The 16,008-nt window shown below is 41.8% G+C and overlaps 1 protein-coding gene across 1 annotated transcript; it reads right to left on the bottom strand.

Annotated features, from left to right (window-relative positions):
* Positions 1-538: 538 nt before the first annotated feature.
* Positions 539-2,291, bottom strand: LOC123418185. The gene is made up of 3 exons (XM_045106953.1): positions 1,889-2,291; positions 1,572-1,792; positions 539-1,132 (listed from the first exon to the last, which is right to left on the bottom strand). Exons 1-3 carry the CDS (start codon positions 2,289-2,291, stop codon positions 539-541), a joined length of 1,218 nt encoding a protein of 405 aa, XP_044962888.1.
* Positions 2,292-16,008: the final 13,717 nt, after the last annotated feature.

The following is a 16,008-nucleotide window of genomic DNA, read 5'->3' as shown; positions in this document are numbered from 1 at the left end:
ACTTTTTATATTGCATACTTTACATGTTTCAGATTACACATTTTATAATTTTTAGAACTGAAAGTTAGATTCCGATTGTTATCTTCACATTAATTCAATATGTTGTCCACTTTAGATCTGTTCTTTCACATTCCCACATTTTTCTTTCACCTTAACCCAAGAGAACTTCCTGAAATCTTTACCATAGTTTTGTGATTTCTAAATGGGTTTGATTTCTTTTTGGTCTGATTGAACCTCACATAACATAGTAAAATGATGAGTAATGGGGTTTGTATTAAACATGACCTTTCGAGAGGCATAGATCATCATGCTATAGTATTCTATTATTTTTTAAATTTCTAGAATATGAATTCAGAATCCAATACTCATATTAAATTTAATGGGCTGCTTTGATCAAGACGTGCGTTGCACGGACATGTTTACTAGTGTCAAGTAAAAACTTGGTTAAATTTCAGTCGACTGAGACCTGGCCACACCCATATATCAACATTGCCCACTACAAAATACCCATGGAATAAGATTAACTTGAGTATATAGACTACTCATGGCGGAAACAGGACCAAGCGACGGTAATCTGCATACTACAAGACCCAAAGTTAATCTCCATGACGCTTACACATTGTCTCTTTGCTTCGAAAACTGCCTCAGCTTTCTCGATGAAACCCCGTTCCTCATCAACCGAACATGCCACCACGGAAACCTTGAGCATCCCCTCGATGTAGACGGAGATGACGCGGCGCTGGAGCTTGACCACACCTTCAGAGTCGACGGGCAAAGCTCTACCGTCTCTGGTATTGAGCAGCTCCACTTCCAGGCCATTGTTGCTGCTCATGCCGGCAGTGAACGCGCCTCGGAGACCATCCGGCCATGACCCGTGGGTGATTTTGATGCGGACCGTGGCCTCCACGGAGCGATTAATGTGACTGGATTCGAGTTCAAGTGTGCTGAGCCTGCTAGGGTAAATGCCTGCGAGACATAATCCGGTCCCGTAACTCAGGACTAGATCGCTCAAATCTCCGTCCTCGGATCTAGTTCTACTCGCGCCCTTCACCTTGAGCGAGACCTCGATGTATGAAAGGTCCCTCGACACGGCAATGGCGCGACTAGGGCCCGTCAATGCTAGGTATGGATCCTGCATGGGAATGGCAATTGTCCATGTAAATATTAAGAACATCTTCAACCGCAGAGCAAAAAAAAGCTGCTGATTGGTACTCCCTCTATACCGAAATACTTGTAGTTTTAGTAGGCTAAGTTTAGCCTACTAAAACTATAAATACTCCGTGAGGTGTGCTGAAGTAAAAGTGAGGAGCAAAAGTGATATTCTGTACAGAGGAAGTAAAACCTTAAAATTTTGGGTTTGGCGCCAAAAAGAGCAGACCTAGCTAAAACAAAAATGCTACATCTACGGCCTCATTACAGAGATTTTACGGACCTTTCGACCAACTAAACTTGCGCCCCCCCTGATTTTCGGTGGGTGGGACCCTCCCTCCCCCTTTTATTCAATCACAGATTGCTACCTCAAATTTATCCTGTAATAGGCCTGTAAGAGTCCGTAAACGTAGCGTACTAACCTCTTGAGTGATTATTTGGCAATCACCCCTCCGGCGGTGGAAAAGAATGTTGCGCTTGTGATCCAAGACATCTCGTGCCGCGATGATGCCATACACTTGCAGCGGCCATTGCAGGCAATCGTCGACCGCTGCGATCTTCACCGACGTGATCTGCAAGGTATCCATGGCCTTGGGCCTATCATGGGGAGCAGGGTGCGTGTACCGCATGGCGGGGATCGATGCTACATGGATTTCATCAGATGTTGTGTATCAAGTTAGTACGAGCAATTAACTGGTCAAATATATGTATGCAGCTTGAGCGTAGATATACATCTTACTGGTTTGATGGAAGGTGACGCCGGGGCGGGCGACGAGTTGGTTCCAGTAGCGTCGGAACCGGGCGGCGAAGAGCTCCTCCTCGCACTGCGCCCACTCCGCCGCTGCGTCCACCTGCCGACACACCTCGCGGTAGGCTTCTCTTGCCTTCTCGGCTTCCTCCGCCTTCACGCTGGCTATGACGGCGGCTTCTTCGGCTTTCGCCATGGCCATGCCGACGGCTTGCATGGACTCCTCGGCCTTGGCCGCGGCCGTCGTGGTGGCCTCCTTGGCCTCCGCTTCGGCTTGCCGGGACTCCTTATCCGCTGTGACCATGGCATCGTAGGCGTTCTTCCTGTCTTTCTTCATGGCTTCCGCGGCCGCGGCCCTGGCGGCCTTCGCCTTGCGCCTCCTCGCCGTCGCCATGGACGCTGCTTATTAGCTAGCTGTCTCGTTCCCTGGGAGAACGCCGCCCGTGTACATATAGATGGTGGTGGCTGTAGTCTGATTCCGGCTCAGTTACGAATCCGAGGAGGGGAGTCCACTTCCAGTCCTCCGACCTTCGCCTTGCGCCTCCCAGCTAGAGGAGGAAGGTGGAAACAAAGTCACCCCATCGCCGTCTAGAGAGATGGCGTCGGCGATCCGCTCCGCCGCGGTGCTCCGTCAGCGTCTTCCGCGCCTCCTGTCCTCCTCCGTCACCAGATATTTTCCGCGAGCGCTCGAGGAGGAGCAGCGCTTCCTCGTCCGGAGCGCCGGCGGTGGGGGATGCTCGACTTTTCAGCTGCAGCTCCGCCGCCGCCAGGAAGTCCTACACGGATCCATGTACACTCAACCCCGGGCAGCACAGACGGCATGGCGTACCTTATAAGGGCAGCCAAGAAGGAAGCTCTTGACTGGAGACAGATGCATGCGGGAACACCTTGAAGCATCGGCGCAGAGACGATTAGAACGCGAGCAAGTGTACAAGCGGCAGGATAGGGTGGTTAATTGTGCCGCCGCCGCTTTGTTCCTTGCCTTGCTAGCCGGCAGTGCGTTCTTTCGATGAGTAAGCAGAGGAGTGGAGAAGCCAATCTTATAGGCCTCTAAGTTTTTTTAGATTACTATGTCGTTGTGGGTTTTGGCTAGTATTTGAAACGGTTTTGCTAAAACACATCTAGATGTAAGATAAATATTTACATATCTAAATCCTATATCATTGATCTTATGTAGAGGTTCATGCGTATATTTTTTTTTCTTTCATATTTTGTTTAGTCATTTAGATGTGCAATGGTACACCCTATTTAAAATGTGTTTCTATTGCATCCAACTAATTCGTTGGCTTAAGTTGTGGACCTGTTTGCCTAGGCCGTATTCATCCCACGTACGTGTTAATTTCTACCCTGGTAACGAGATCATTTTGCTCCCGTCCCAGACGGCTGGAACCCTAGACGCCGCCACAGAAGCCAATCTTTCACTGCCGTCCTACGACGGCTCCCCTCCGTTGACGACATCGGTCGTCTGTGGTGAGGGGAGCCGTTGGATCCACGCATGTGGATCCTTTTTAGTCTTTTGTAGTCTAGGTTTTTAGGTTGTTCTCATCTTGACTTCGGCGACGACGATGGCGTCGCTGAATAATGATTCTTTGGATCCTTTCTTGACGAGACCATCAGTCCTATGGTTGAAAATGGATTTGGAAGCCAGTTCAAAAATTGATGGCGTCGGGACGGCGGCATCCTCGCAATGGACCTGTCTCCTCCGGCTTCGCTGTTGCCATGGCGTTTGCTCCTGCGTCGGCGCATAGCTTGGAAGGTAGTTCAGGAGTGGGTGCATATTGTAGTTTGCATCGACATCTAAAAGATGAAACGCGTGTTGTGTTCGTGGTTCATGGATGACAAGTATGCTTTTTTTCTTCGACGTCTTAGTCATGGTGGGGTGTCAGATATGGAGTTCGATGATGTGTCCGATGGGTTGCCCCTGTCTGGTCCGTTCAATGGCTAGGGATCCATTTTTAGTGAGTCACCAAGAAGGTCTGCAAAGCTGCATATCAGCGATGGAGACGCGTCGAGTTTGGATGAGGAGGTGATCCATCATTTTTTTGTTCAATGGTTGTTTTGGTGGTGCGGGAGGCAGCCAATGAACGTCGGTGCGAAGCTCAAAGATGTTATGCTATCTTTATAGTTTTTTCATGTCGGCCTTGACGTGGCATGTACTTTGACCTTTATGACATGAATAAAACACGTATTATCATGGGAGAAAAAAAATATATGAACCTTTTTTTTGGCTGTCTTATTTAAGTTGAAGTTGTGAACCTGTTTTTTTTTTGTTTTTGGCGTCTTATTTAACTTGAAGTTGTGGACCTGTTTTCTTGTTTTCGACCGTGTTAAGTGCATTATTGTGCCATGACCACTACCCTTTTCATATTGGGAAACGTTTCGTAATGGGGCGCCGACCGAATGCTTCGGCCAGTCGCGCGTGACCCGCGGGCTGTGGCTTGCCAATGTATGCAATAATTTTTGTCCAGATTTGCTACAACAGTTGTAAAATTTGCTACAAGCGTTTTCTATTTTTGTTACGATTTGTTCATTAAAAAAAATCTACATCCACGTTTCGTTGCAACTCGAGTTCGTTAGATTTTTTTGCTACAACCGTGTTATTTTTTAGCTACAACCGGTATATTTTTTTGCTGCAACTATTCACTAAAAAAGTTGCATACACGTTCATCAGAGTTGTAACCCGAGTTCACCGGATTGTTTTGCTATGACCCTTATTTTGTTTTGCTACTACGCATCATCAGCTTCGTTTTTTTGCTACGATCACGTAGATTTTTTTTTGCTACAACTATATTTTTGTTGCAACCGTTGACAAAAATTGCTGCATCTGAACAAAATATGTTGCATCGAGGAAACAATTGCTGCATAGATAGATCTAACGGTGCGCTCGTTTGCGCCGGCGCGCCGATGCCCAGTACTGGCCTTTCATGATCATATTTATCTCTTTTCTCAGCTTCAGATTCGGTCCAGTTGCTCATTAGATGGTCCAACGGGCTCGACGGGTCATATGTAGGACCGGTGGTTGGATGCACCATTTCTAGTAAAGATATTGAAAGGGACAAGCTATGTAAATAACATACATGTTAAACAAATATTACATATCAAAATTACAGAGTAAATTAATACATCATACACATCGAAGGGCCAAATTATGAAATTATAGAGTTACATTATTTCGAGTTAAAAATGTTCCCGTTTTATTTTCTTTTTGTCATTTTCTGTTTTTTTCTTATTTTTTCCTTTTTATTTTCAAGGTTACTTTTTTAAATAAAAGTTCATGTTCCAAAATTGTTCTTGATTTTTAAAAAATGTTCCAAATTTGAAAAAATTGTCATTTTCATAAATTGTTCATAGATTCAAAAAATGTGCTTGATTTTTTCAAAAATGTTGCGATTGCTTTTGTTCCAATTTTTTTATAAATTTCTAAAAAGCTCCTGGCGTTAAAAAAATGTTCCTGATTTTAAAAAATTGTTTGCAAATTGCAAAAATATTCATGTTTTGAATTTTGCTGTAGTTTCCAAAGATGTCCAAGTTTCATAAATTGTTCTTAAGTTTTAAAATATGTTGAACAAGATTTTTTCTAGCATGAATATTTTTTAAAATTCTGAAAAATTAAGATGAGAAATATATTTTTACACTTTCAATAAATATTTGAAATTTTCAAACAAAAAACGAAAAAGCTAAGAACAAAAAGAAAAAAGAAACGCAACAGAAAAAGAAAAAAAAAGTAACAAAAACCCCAGTTTAGGAACCTTCTTCTATGTTCCCAAAACCAATAAAAACTGGCTGGGTATCTCTGGAAGGTTCTTAAAACCAAGAACACAGGAGTTTTGCATGTCGACCCTCAAGTAGGACAATCGGAGCACCGAGGCTAAAGATGTACATAGCCTGGTACACGTCGCCATTGATATACTCAAGGGACGAGTTGCCACGGCCAATGACAATGTCAAACAAATGCTTCACGACACCAAGAATGGCACGTCTACAATGCGTTCCCTCAGTTTCTACGTGGTGGACTACAACCGCATGGTGAGCATCCTCAACATATGTGACACAATGATAAATGAGTACCACGATCGCAAGGGCAGAGCCGATGATGGGTTGCTATCTTCTGAGCTGCCCGCCTGTGTGGAGAAAGTTGACAAACCTTTCATTGACTGTTGGTTGGGCCTTCTTGGTATGGAGGCGAAAAAGCTATTAGATGAAAACTTTGCGGTGGGCATGTTGGTCAATCTCAACTTTTTCCTTGCTACCATCATACAGGTTTAATGATCCATTTTTTGTTTTTCTACATGAAATTGTGTTATTGTAACATCTGTTTACCTTCACTTGGATTGAAAATAATGTTATGTGTCAATAATTTTACTTTCACGTTTGCTTCTGATATATGTGTATGCAAGAAAGTTGATTAGAAAGCTGTCTAGAAAACAACTATCGCACAGCTACTCCATGCCACTAGTAGGAAAAGGGCCATCAGTCCCGGTTCTCCAACCGAGAGAACCATCGGGACTAAAGGCCCAAAGCTTTAGTTTCGGTTGGCTTACGAACAGAACCCAAAGGTGTTCCACGTGGCCGTTGCAGGGCGCCCAGGCAGGAATAAATTTAGTCCTGGTTGGTAACACCAACCGAGATCAAAAGGCAGCCCCGCGTCAGCAACTTGCAGGCGCTGGTTTTTTTGTGTTTTTTGAAAGGGGGGGGGGGTAGAGTTTTTCGAGCGTTTTATTAGGAGTTTCATATTGTTTTAGCTAGCTACTACATATAGAGAGAAGTGACCTCGCTTTCTTCGTGCTTGGTCGACAGTAGCTACTACATACAGAGAGAACTCGACGCTAGCTAGTAAGCAATTGAAGGAACCATTAATTACACAATATCGTCATGAACATATATAGAGAAAAGTGACATCTCTTGATCCGTGCTTGGTCGAACAACTCGACGCTACTACATATAGTACACGATCATGCATATATACAATATATAACATCTCTTGCGATCCAGAACTATCTAATATCTATCCACCAAAATCGATAAGGAAATCCTGATGATATTCCCCGTCCGCTGGTATGACATGGTCAACAAAAAATCCCTTACAATTGTAGTACTACTTAATTAGTGTATTTTCTGCATGGACGTGGTTTATTTATTAAAAATAAATCAGGTTAGTAAATGTGAAGTATTATTATCCAAATAATTAAATAGGTACCCACTTTGGCAATATTTTTTGGGTGCTACGGATGAACTTGCCTCTATGATGTGTCAAATAAAACACGATGTGAAGGTTTTCTTTGTTTGCCATCATGAATGCGGACGGTCTTAATTTATTTTAGAAAAATTTAAAGGGACACTGTTTACCCCAGAACCTACAAGTATGGGCTTTTTATGGATATTTTCACTTCTAAATATTCACACCTCTTTTTAGTGGGTAATATGATGCACAAAATAAATACCCTTATAAAGGAAAATTATTTTCCTAAATATGTACATGCAAAATGGTTATCAAAGTTTCATGAGGATAATATGTCACTACATTACTAACTATGGTGGGAATTTAGAGCACACTACACTGTTTAGTGCCTCAAATGGGTTGCGGCTTTGGAAATGGGCCATACAATTAACTGTAAATGTGGACCTATTATAAACTAATCAACTCTGTGCCGGATCAACCCGGCGGCAATGTCGGACGTGGAGTGGGGTGAATAGATGAGGCCGGGGCGAGATCTTATAGGGCATGGCCACGAGGCTGGGCGTGCACTGGGGCGATTGGAACGGGCAACATGCGCTTGGGTCGTGATGCGATCGTGGGCGTGATGATCTTGGCTAGAGGTTGACAAAGACGTGGGCGGTCCCACCTAGTAGTGAAAGGGAGAGAGAAGAAAGAGGTATGCGGGTCGCACATTAGCGGTTTGATGTTGATCCGACGCCTTAGATAAAACGACATGTACCACTTTGGCGGCTGGGATGCTCGGCTGCCTGCAGCTATTGGTTGGGCCTGCTGGGCTAGCTCGCTTGATTGGTTGGACCTGGTCATTTTCTTTTTATTTCCTTTTTCTTTTTCTCTTTACATTTCTGTATAAATTTCAAATTAGTTTCAACACCAAACTTGCTCCAATTTTATTTTGGGATATTACCAGAAGTTCAAAACCTTTATTTATGATTTATGGAAATAAATTTCCTGCCATAATAAGTATTAAGCCCTCTGTATACATTCTCACTTGATTTATTCTCATTTTCCAAATCAGGCTTATTTTCCTATTCGAGTTTTGTGGTATTTGTATTTTGGTGCCCATTTAAAATATTTGGTTTGTCAGCTTAATTTGAGAGATTTATTTTAGTTCCCAATTTCCCTTCTAGTTCCGTTTAAACTTTAGATGACTTTAAGGTTTCCAATATTTGGGTCTTGCATAATTTTATTTCCATCACAAAACAATTCACACATGGTTAGTCATATGTATGTGGCTCAACTGTTGGGTTTTATAAATAATCCCCAAATGACAATTGGAGTTCTTATAATTGCCAAATATTTATTTGAGCCACATTCACAACTCCTAGTTTTTTTAGCTAAGAGGAACCAATCACACGCATTTTAGGAATTTTTTAATTCCCTCTAGTTTTTATTATTGACATTTAAAGTTTGAAACTAAATGTTTGCACCTTGACGAATTATTTGTAAGTTTGGCTGTAGAGATGTACAACTTGAAAGTTGCAAAAAAAAGAGAAAACTTTGTGCAATCACTGAAATGTTAAGGGTCACTATAATCGATTCTAAATGTTGCACAGAGATAGAAAGTCAGTTATGCAAAAGGATATCTTCAACACACAAATGCAAATAAGAAGTATTAATGAGAGGAGATCCAAAATGAACACCCACATATCTGTGTGCACAATTAGTAGAAGTATTAATGCGAGGACATGAAGATCCACCTATTTGTGTCCACGTATTATGCGGGCTCTAATTATTTGGCAATACTACTTAATCAAGACTTAACGCATTAATGAACACATGGGAACTTTATGTGTGTTTATACGGGGAAGATCTAAAATAAGCATCCATATATTTGCGAATATTGAGGGAACTAATACTGTAATGCAAGATGATCTAAAACGAGGATCAATATATTTTTATAGCTAGCACTATTAATTCGTATATCTATGGCTAAGCAACACACTGCATTTCTGAACCTCCACTTATTTCTATATAAAAATCTCAACCCTCGCACATCACTTTATCAATCCATCTCTTCCCTACTCATCGTTCTATATCCATTTATCTCCACCTTCGCCAACTTCGACACATTTCAAGACTTCCAACTAGGCTTATAGCAACGGCAACAATGTCGGTGACCTCCATCCTCTTCTCTGCCATCACTATCATGCTCCTTTCCACTACCATCGCAACTGAATCTACTGCCTCTGGTGGTGGAAACCCCAAGGCGACCAACTTCATGGTGGAAGCGTGCAAGAATGCGTCAACGAAAAGCCAAATATACGACCCCAACCCAATCACACAGGAGTTTTGTGTGTTGAGCCTCAAGTTGGACAATCGGAGCGCCGAGGCTAAAGATGTCCATAGCCTGGTACACGTCGCCATTGATATACTCAAGGGACAAGTTGCCACGGCCAATGACAATGTCAAACAAATGATGCACGACACCAAAAATGGCACGTCTACAATGCGTTCCCTCAGTTTCTGCGTGGTCGATTACAACCGCATGGTGAGCATCCTCAGCATATGTGACACAATGATAAATGAGTACCACGGTCGCACGGGCAGAGCCGATGATGGGTTGCTATCTTCTGAGCTGCCCGCCTGTGTGGAGAAAGTTGACAAACCTTTCATCGACTGTTGGTTGGGCCTTCTTGGTATGGAGGTGAAAAAGCTATTAGATGAAAACATTGCGGTGGGCATGTTGGTCAAACTCAACTTTTATCTTGCTAGCATCATATAGGTTTAATGATCCATTTTTTATTTTTTCTACATGAAATTGTGTTGTTGTAACATCTGTTTGCCTTCACTTGGATTGAAAATAATGTTACTGTGTCAATAATTTAACTTCCACGTTCGCTTATGATATATGTGTATGCAAGAAAGTTGATTACAAAGCTGTCTAGAAAAGAGGTATCGTACAGCTCCTCTTTGGCACTAGTAGGAAAAAAGCCATCAGTCCCGGTTCCAGAAGGGCTTTAGTCCCGGTTCTTCAACCGAGAGAAAACAATCGGGACTAAAGGCCCAAACCTTTAGTTCCGGTTGGCTTAAGAACCGGGCCAAAGCTGTTCCACGTGGCCGTTGCAGGGCGCCCAGGCATGAGGACGTTTAGTCCCGGTTGGTAACACCAACCGAGACCAAAAGGCAGCCCCGCGTCAGCAGCTCGCAGGCGCTGGTTTTTTTTTTGTGTTTTTTGAAGGAGGTGGGGGGTTAGGGGTTTTCGAGCGTTTTATTAGGGGTTTTAAATTGTGTTAGCTAGCTACTACATATAGAGAGACTTGACCTCTCTTTCTTCGTGCTTGGTCGACGATACCTACTACATACAGAGAGAACTCGACGCTAGCTAGTAAGCAATTGAAGGAACCATTAATTACACAATATCGCGATGAACATATATAGAGAGAAGTGACCTCTCTTTCTCTGTGCTTGGTCGAACAACTCGACGCTACTACATATAGTACATGATCATGCATATATACAATATATAACATCTCTTGCGATCCATAACTCGCTAATATCTATCCACCAAAATCGATAAGGAAATCCTGATGATATTCCCCGTCCGCTGGTATGACATGGTCAACAAAGAATCCCTTACAATTGTAGTACTACTTAATTAGTGTATTTTCTGCATGGACGTGGTTCATTTATTAAAAATAAATCAGGTTAGTAAATGTGAAGTATTATTATCCAAATAATTAAATAGGTACCCACTTTGGCAATATTTTTTCGGTGCTACGGATGAACTTGCCTCTATGATGTGTCAAATAAAACACGATGTGAAGGTTTTCTTTGTTTGCCATCTAGAAAAAAGATTTCTTAGTTTGGCTATTAAAGTTCTTACTATAATAAAATTTCATGGATGCGGACGGTCTTAATTTATTTTAGAAAAATTTAAAGGGACACTGTTTACCCCAGAACCTACAAGTATGGGCTTTTCACGGATATTTTCACTACCAAATATTCACATCTCTTTTTAGTGGGTAATATGATGCACAAAATAAATACCCTTATAAAGGAAAATTACTTGCCTAAATATGTACATGAAAAATGGTTATCAAAGTTTCATGAGGATAATATGTCACTACATTACTAACTATGGTGGGAATTTAGAGCACACAACACTGTTTGGTGCCTCAAATGGGTTGCGGCTTTGGAAATGGGCCATACAATTAACTGTAAATGTGGACCTATTATAAACTAATCAACTCTGTGCCGGATCAACCTGGCGGCAATGTCGGACGTGGAGTGGGGTGAGTAGATGAGGCCGGGGCGGGATCTTATAGGGCATGGCCACGAGGCTGGGCGTGCACTGGGGCGATTGGAACGGGCAACATGCGCTTGAGTCGTGATGCGACCGTGGGCGTGATGATCTTGGCTAGAGGTTGACAAAGACGTGGGCGGTCCCACCTAGTAGTGAAAGGGGGAGAGAAGAAAGAGGTATGCGGGTCGCACATTAGCCGTTTGATGTTGATCCAACGCCTTGGATAAAACGACATGTACCACTTTGGCGGCTGGGATGCTCGGCTGCCTGCAGCTATTGGTTGGGCCTGCTGGGCTAGCTCGCTTGAATGGTTGGACCTGGTCATTTTCTTTTTATTTCTTTTTTCTTTTTCTCTTTACATTTCTGTATAAATTTCAAATTAGTTTCAACACCAAACTTGCTCCAATTTTATTTTGGGATATTACCAGAAGTTCAAAACCTTTATTTATGATTTATGGAAAGAAATTTCCTGCCATAATAAGTATTAACCCCTGTGCATACATTCTCACTTGATTTATTCTCTTTTTCCAAATCAGGCTTATTTTCCTATTCGAGCTTTGTGGTATTTGTATTTTGGTGCCCATTTAAAATATTTGGTTTGTCAGCTTATTTTGAGAGATTTATTTTAGTTCCCAATTTCCCTTGTAGTTCCGTTTAAACTTTAGATGACTTTAAGGTTTCCAATATTTGGGTCTTGCATAATTTTATTTCCATCACAAAACAATTCACACATGGTTAGTCATATTTATGTGGCTCGACTGTTGGGTTTATAAATAATCCCCAAATGATAATTGGAGTTCTTATAATTGCCAAATATTTATTTGAGCCACATTAGCAACTCTTAGTTTTTTAGCTAAGAGCAACCAATCACACGCATTTTAGGAAATGTTTAATTCCCTCTTGTTTTTATTATTGACATTTGAAGTTTGAAACTAAATGTTTGCACCTTGACGAATTATTTGTAAGTTTGGTTGTAGAGATGTACAACTTGAAAGTTGCAAAAAAAGAGAGAAAACTTTGTGCAACCACTGAAATGTTAAGGGTCACTATAATCGATTCTAAATGTTGCACAGAGATAGAAAGTCAGTTATGCAAAAGGATATCTTCAACACACCAATGCAAATAAGAAGTATTAACGAGAGGAGATCCAAAATGAACACCCACATATGTGTGTGCACAATTAGTAGAAGTATTAATGCGAGGACATGAAGATCCACATATTTGTGTGCACGTATTATGCGGGCTCTAATTATTTGGAAATACTAGTTAATCAAGACTTAACACATTAGTGAACATATGGGAACTTTATGTGTGTTTATACTTGGAAGATCTAAAATAAGCATCCATATATTTGCGAGTATTGAGGGAACTATTACTGTAATACAAGATGATCTAAAACGAGGATCAATATATTTGTTAGCTGCTGCTGGCTACGTCTATAGGGATTTCCTTGGCAAATATGCAAAGGATTTCCCCGCGGCCTTGGAGCCTTGCGTTGGTGTTCCCTTAAAGAGGAAAGGGTGATGTAGCACAGCGGCGGTAAGTATTTCCCTCAGTTTGAGGACCAAGGTATCAATCCAGTAGGAGGATCGCGTCAAGTCAGAAGTACCTGCACAAACACAAAGAGCTTGCACCCAACGCTAGGAAGGGGTTGTCAATCCCTTATAGATTGTTTGCAAAGTGAGAACTGAAAGGAAAAAGTAAACAAAGCAAAGTAAAACTGGAGACGATAGTTGTGAGTAGACCCGGGGGCCGTAGTTTTCACTAGTGGCTTCTCTCATGAAAGCAAGTAGACGGTGGGTGAACAAATTACTGTCGAGCAATTGATAGAACCGCGCATAGTCATGACGTTATCTATGGCAATGATCATACATATAGGCATCACGTCCAAAACAAGTAGACCGATACTTTCTGCATCTACTACTATTACTCCACACGTCGACTGATATCCAGCATGCATCTAGTGTATTGAGTTCATAAGAACATAGTAACGCCTTAAGCAAGATGACATGATGTAGATGGACAATCTCAAATCTATGATGAAAGCCCATCTTGTTACCCTTGATGGAAACAACACGATGTGTGCCTTGCTATCAAATCATAGATCTAGTTGGCCAAACAAAACCAAAGAATCGGAGAGACATACAAGGATATCAAATCATGCATATAAGAAATCAGCAAAGACTCAAATATAATTCATAGATAATCTGATCACAAATTCACAATTCATTGGATCTCGACAAACACACCGCCAAGGAGGATTACATCGGATAGATCTCCATGAAGATCATGGAGAACTTTGTATTGAAGATCCAAGAGAGAGAAGAAGTCATCTAGCTACTAACTACGGACCCGTAGGTCTGAAGTAGACTACTCACGAGTCATTGGAGAGTCAATGATGTTGATATAGAAGCCCTCCAGCTCCAAAGTCCCCTCCGGCAGGGCACCGGGAAGGGTCTCCAGATGAGATCTCGCGGAAACGGAAGCTTGCGGCTGCGGAAAAGTGGTTTCGTGGACGCCCTTATTTTTTCTGGGATTTTAGGGAATATATAGGCCAAAGAGCTAGGGCAGGGGAGCTCCAGGGAGGCCACAAGCCTGGTGGCCGCGGGCCCCCTGGCCGCGATCACAGGGCTTGTGGGCTCCATGTGGGCCTCTTGCCTTGGCCCTCAAGTCCCCCGATCTTCTTCTGTTCTGGAAAAATTCATTTCGTGGATTTTATTCCGTTTGGACTCCGTTCCAAAATCAGATATGAAAAGAGTCAAAAACACAGAAAAAAATAGGAACTGTCACTTGGCACTGAATTAATAAGTTAGTCCCAAAAAAGATATAAAAGGTATATAAAACATCCAAAGTTGACAAGATAACAACATGAAACCATCAAAAATTATAGATACGTTTGAGACGTATCAAGTATCCCCAAGCTTAACTCTTGCTCGTCCTCGAGTAGGGAAGTGATAAAGAATGAATTTTTGATGGTTTCATGCTACCTAGCATAGATGTCCTTTGTAACTCCTCTTATGTGACATGAATATTCAGATCCGTTAAATTCAAAACAATAGTTTGCTATTGACGTGGAGACAATAATACTTCAAGCAAACTAGCAAGCTAATCATGAACTTTCAAAATAACAAGGCCAAAAGAAAGTTATCCCTACAAAATCATATAGTCTGGCTATGCTCTATCATCCTTGCACAACGAATTTAAATCATGCACAACCTCGGTATTGGCCAAGTAATTGTTTTCACACCTTTACTTTCTCAAACTTTTTCAACCCTCACGCAATACATGAGCGTGAGCCATGGTTTTAGCACTATAAGTGGAATGGAGTGTGGTGGAGGTTGCAAGGCAAAGAAGGAGAAGATGGTCACATTGACTAGGCATATCAATGAGCTATGGAGATGCTCATCAATAGATATCAATGTGAATGAGTAGGGATTGCTATACGAATGATGCACTAGAGCTAAGAGTATGTGAAAGCTCTTAAAGAAAACTAGTGGGTGTGCATCCAACTTGCTTGCTCACGAAGACCTAAGGCAATTTTGAGGAAGCCCATCATTGGAATATACAAGCCAAGTTATATAATGAAAATTTCCCACTAGCTATATGGTGGTGACAAAACAAGAGACTCTCAATCATGAAGATCATGGTGCTTAATAAGCACAAGTGTGGAAAGATAATAGCACTGTCCCTTCTCTCTTTTTCTCTCATTTTTTTTGGGTGGGCTCTTTGGCCTCTCTTTTTTAATATTTTTTATTTTTTATTTTTGTGGTCATCTTTGGCCTCTTTTTGTAAATGCGCTTCTCTGGCCTCTTTTATTTCCTCACATGGTACAATGCTCCATCAATGATGATCATCCCACTTACAACTCAAAACTTAGAGCAATGATGACTCTATATGGAATGCCTTCGATCGGTAGTGTACCGTGACAATGATCTAGCATGACATAGACATCAATGGAAACATCATGCTAGCTATTTTATGATCATGCAATGGCAATGTAGAAGTGGTGGCACATGTCATGGTGGTAGTTGCATGGCAATATATCTCGGAATGGCTTTGAAAAAGCCACAGTAGGTAGGTATGGTGGCTGTTTTGAGGGAGGCTAATGGTGGGTTTTATGCACCGGCGAAAGTTGCACGGCACTAAAGAAGATAGTGATGGTGGAAGGTGAAAGTGCATCTAAACCATGGACTCAACATTAGTCATGAAGAACTCATATACTTGTTGCAAAAGTTTTAGTAGTAATCGAAACAAAGCATTCAAAGCATACTCCTAGGGGAAGGGTTGGTAGGTATAAACCATCGCGCGACCCTGACCGCCACACAAAGGATGATAATCAATAAACTAATCATGCTCAGACTTCATCACATAGCGGTTCACCATACGTGCATGCTACGAGAATCACTAACTTCAACACAAGTATTTCTAGAACCACAACACCTTACTAGTATGACTTCAATATTACCACAACCACAACTCAAAACTAATTGAGATGAATCAAACTTCTCTAACTACTCAATGCACATGAAGGTGGAAGTTTTCATATCCCTTTGGATAACTACCCCTTTTGAGACTACTTTCATAGCATAGATCAACTACCACGCCATGCGCTTCCGTGCTCTAAAAGATAGAAGTGAAACACATAGAGAA

This window comes from Hordeum vulgare, unplaced genomic scaffold, assembly GCF_904849725.1.
Source record: "Hordeum vulgare subsp. vulgare unplaced genomic scaffold, MorexV3_pseudomolecules_assembly, whole genome shotgun sequence".
Classification (NCBI taxonomy): domain Eukaryota; kingdom Viridiplantae; phylum Streptophyta; class Magnoliopsida; order Poales; family Poaceae; genus Hordeum; species Hordeum vulgare.
The sequence above is the reverse complement of the archived record's forward strand: the minus strand, read 5'-3'. Positions and strand labels throughout refer to the sequence as shown.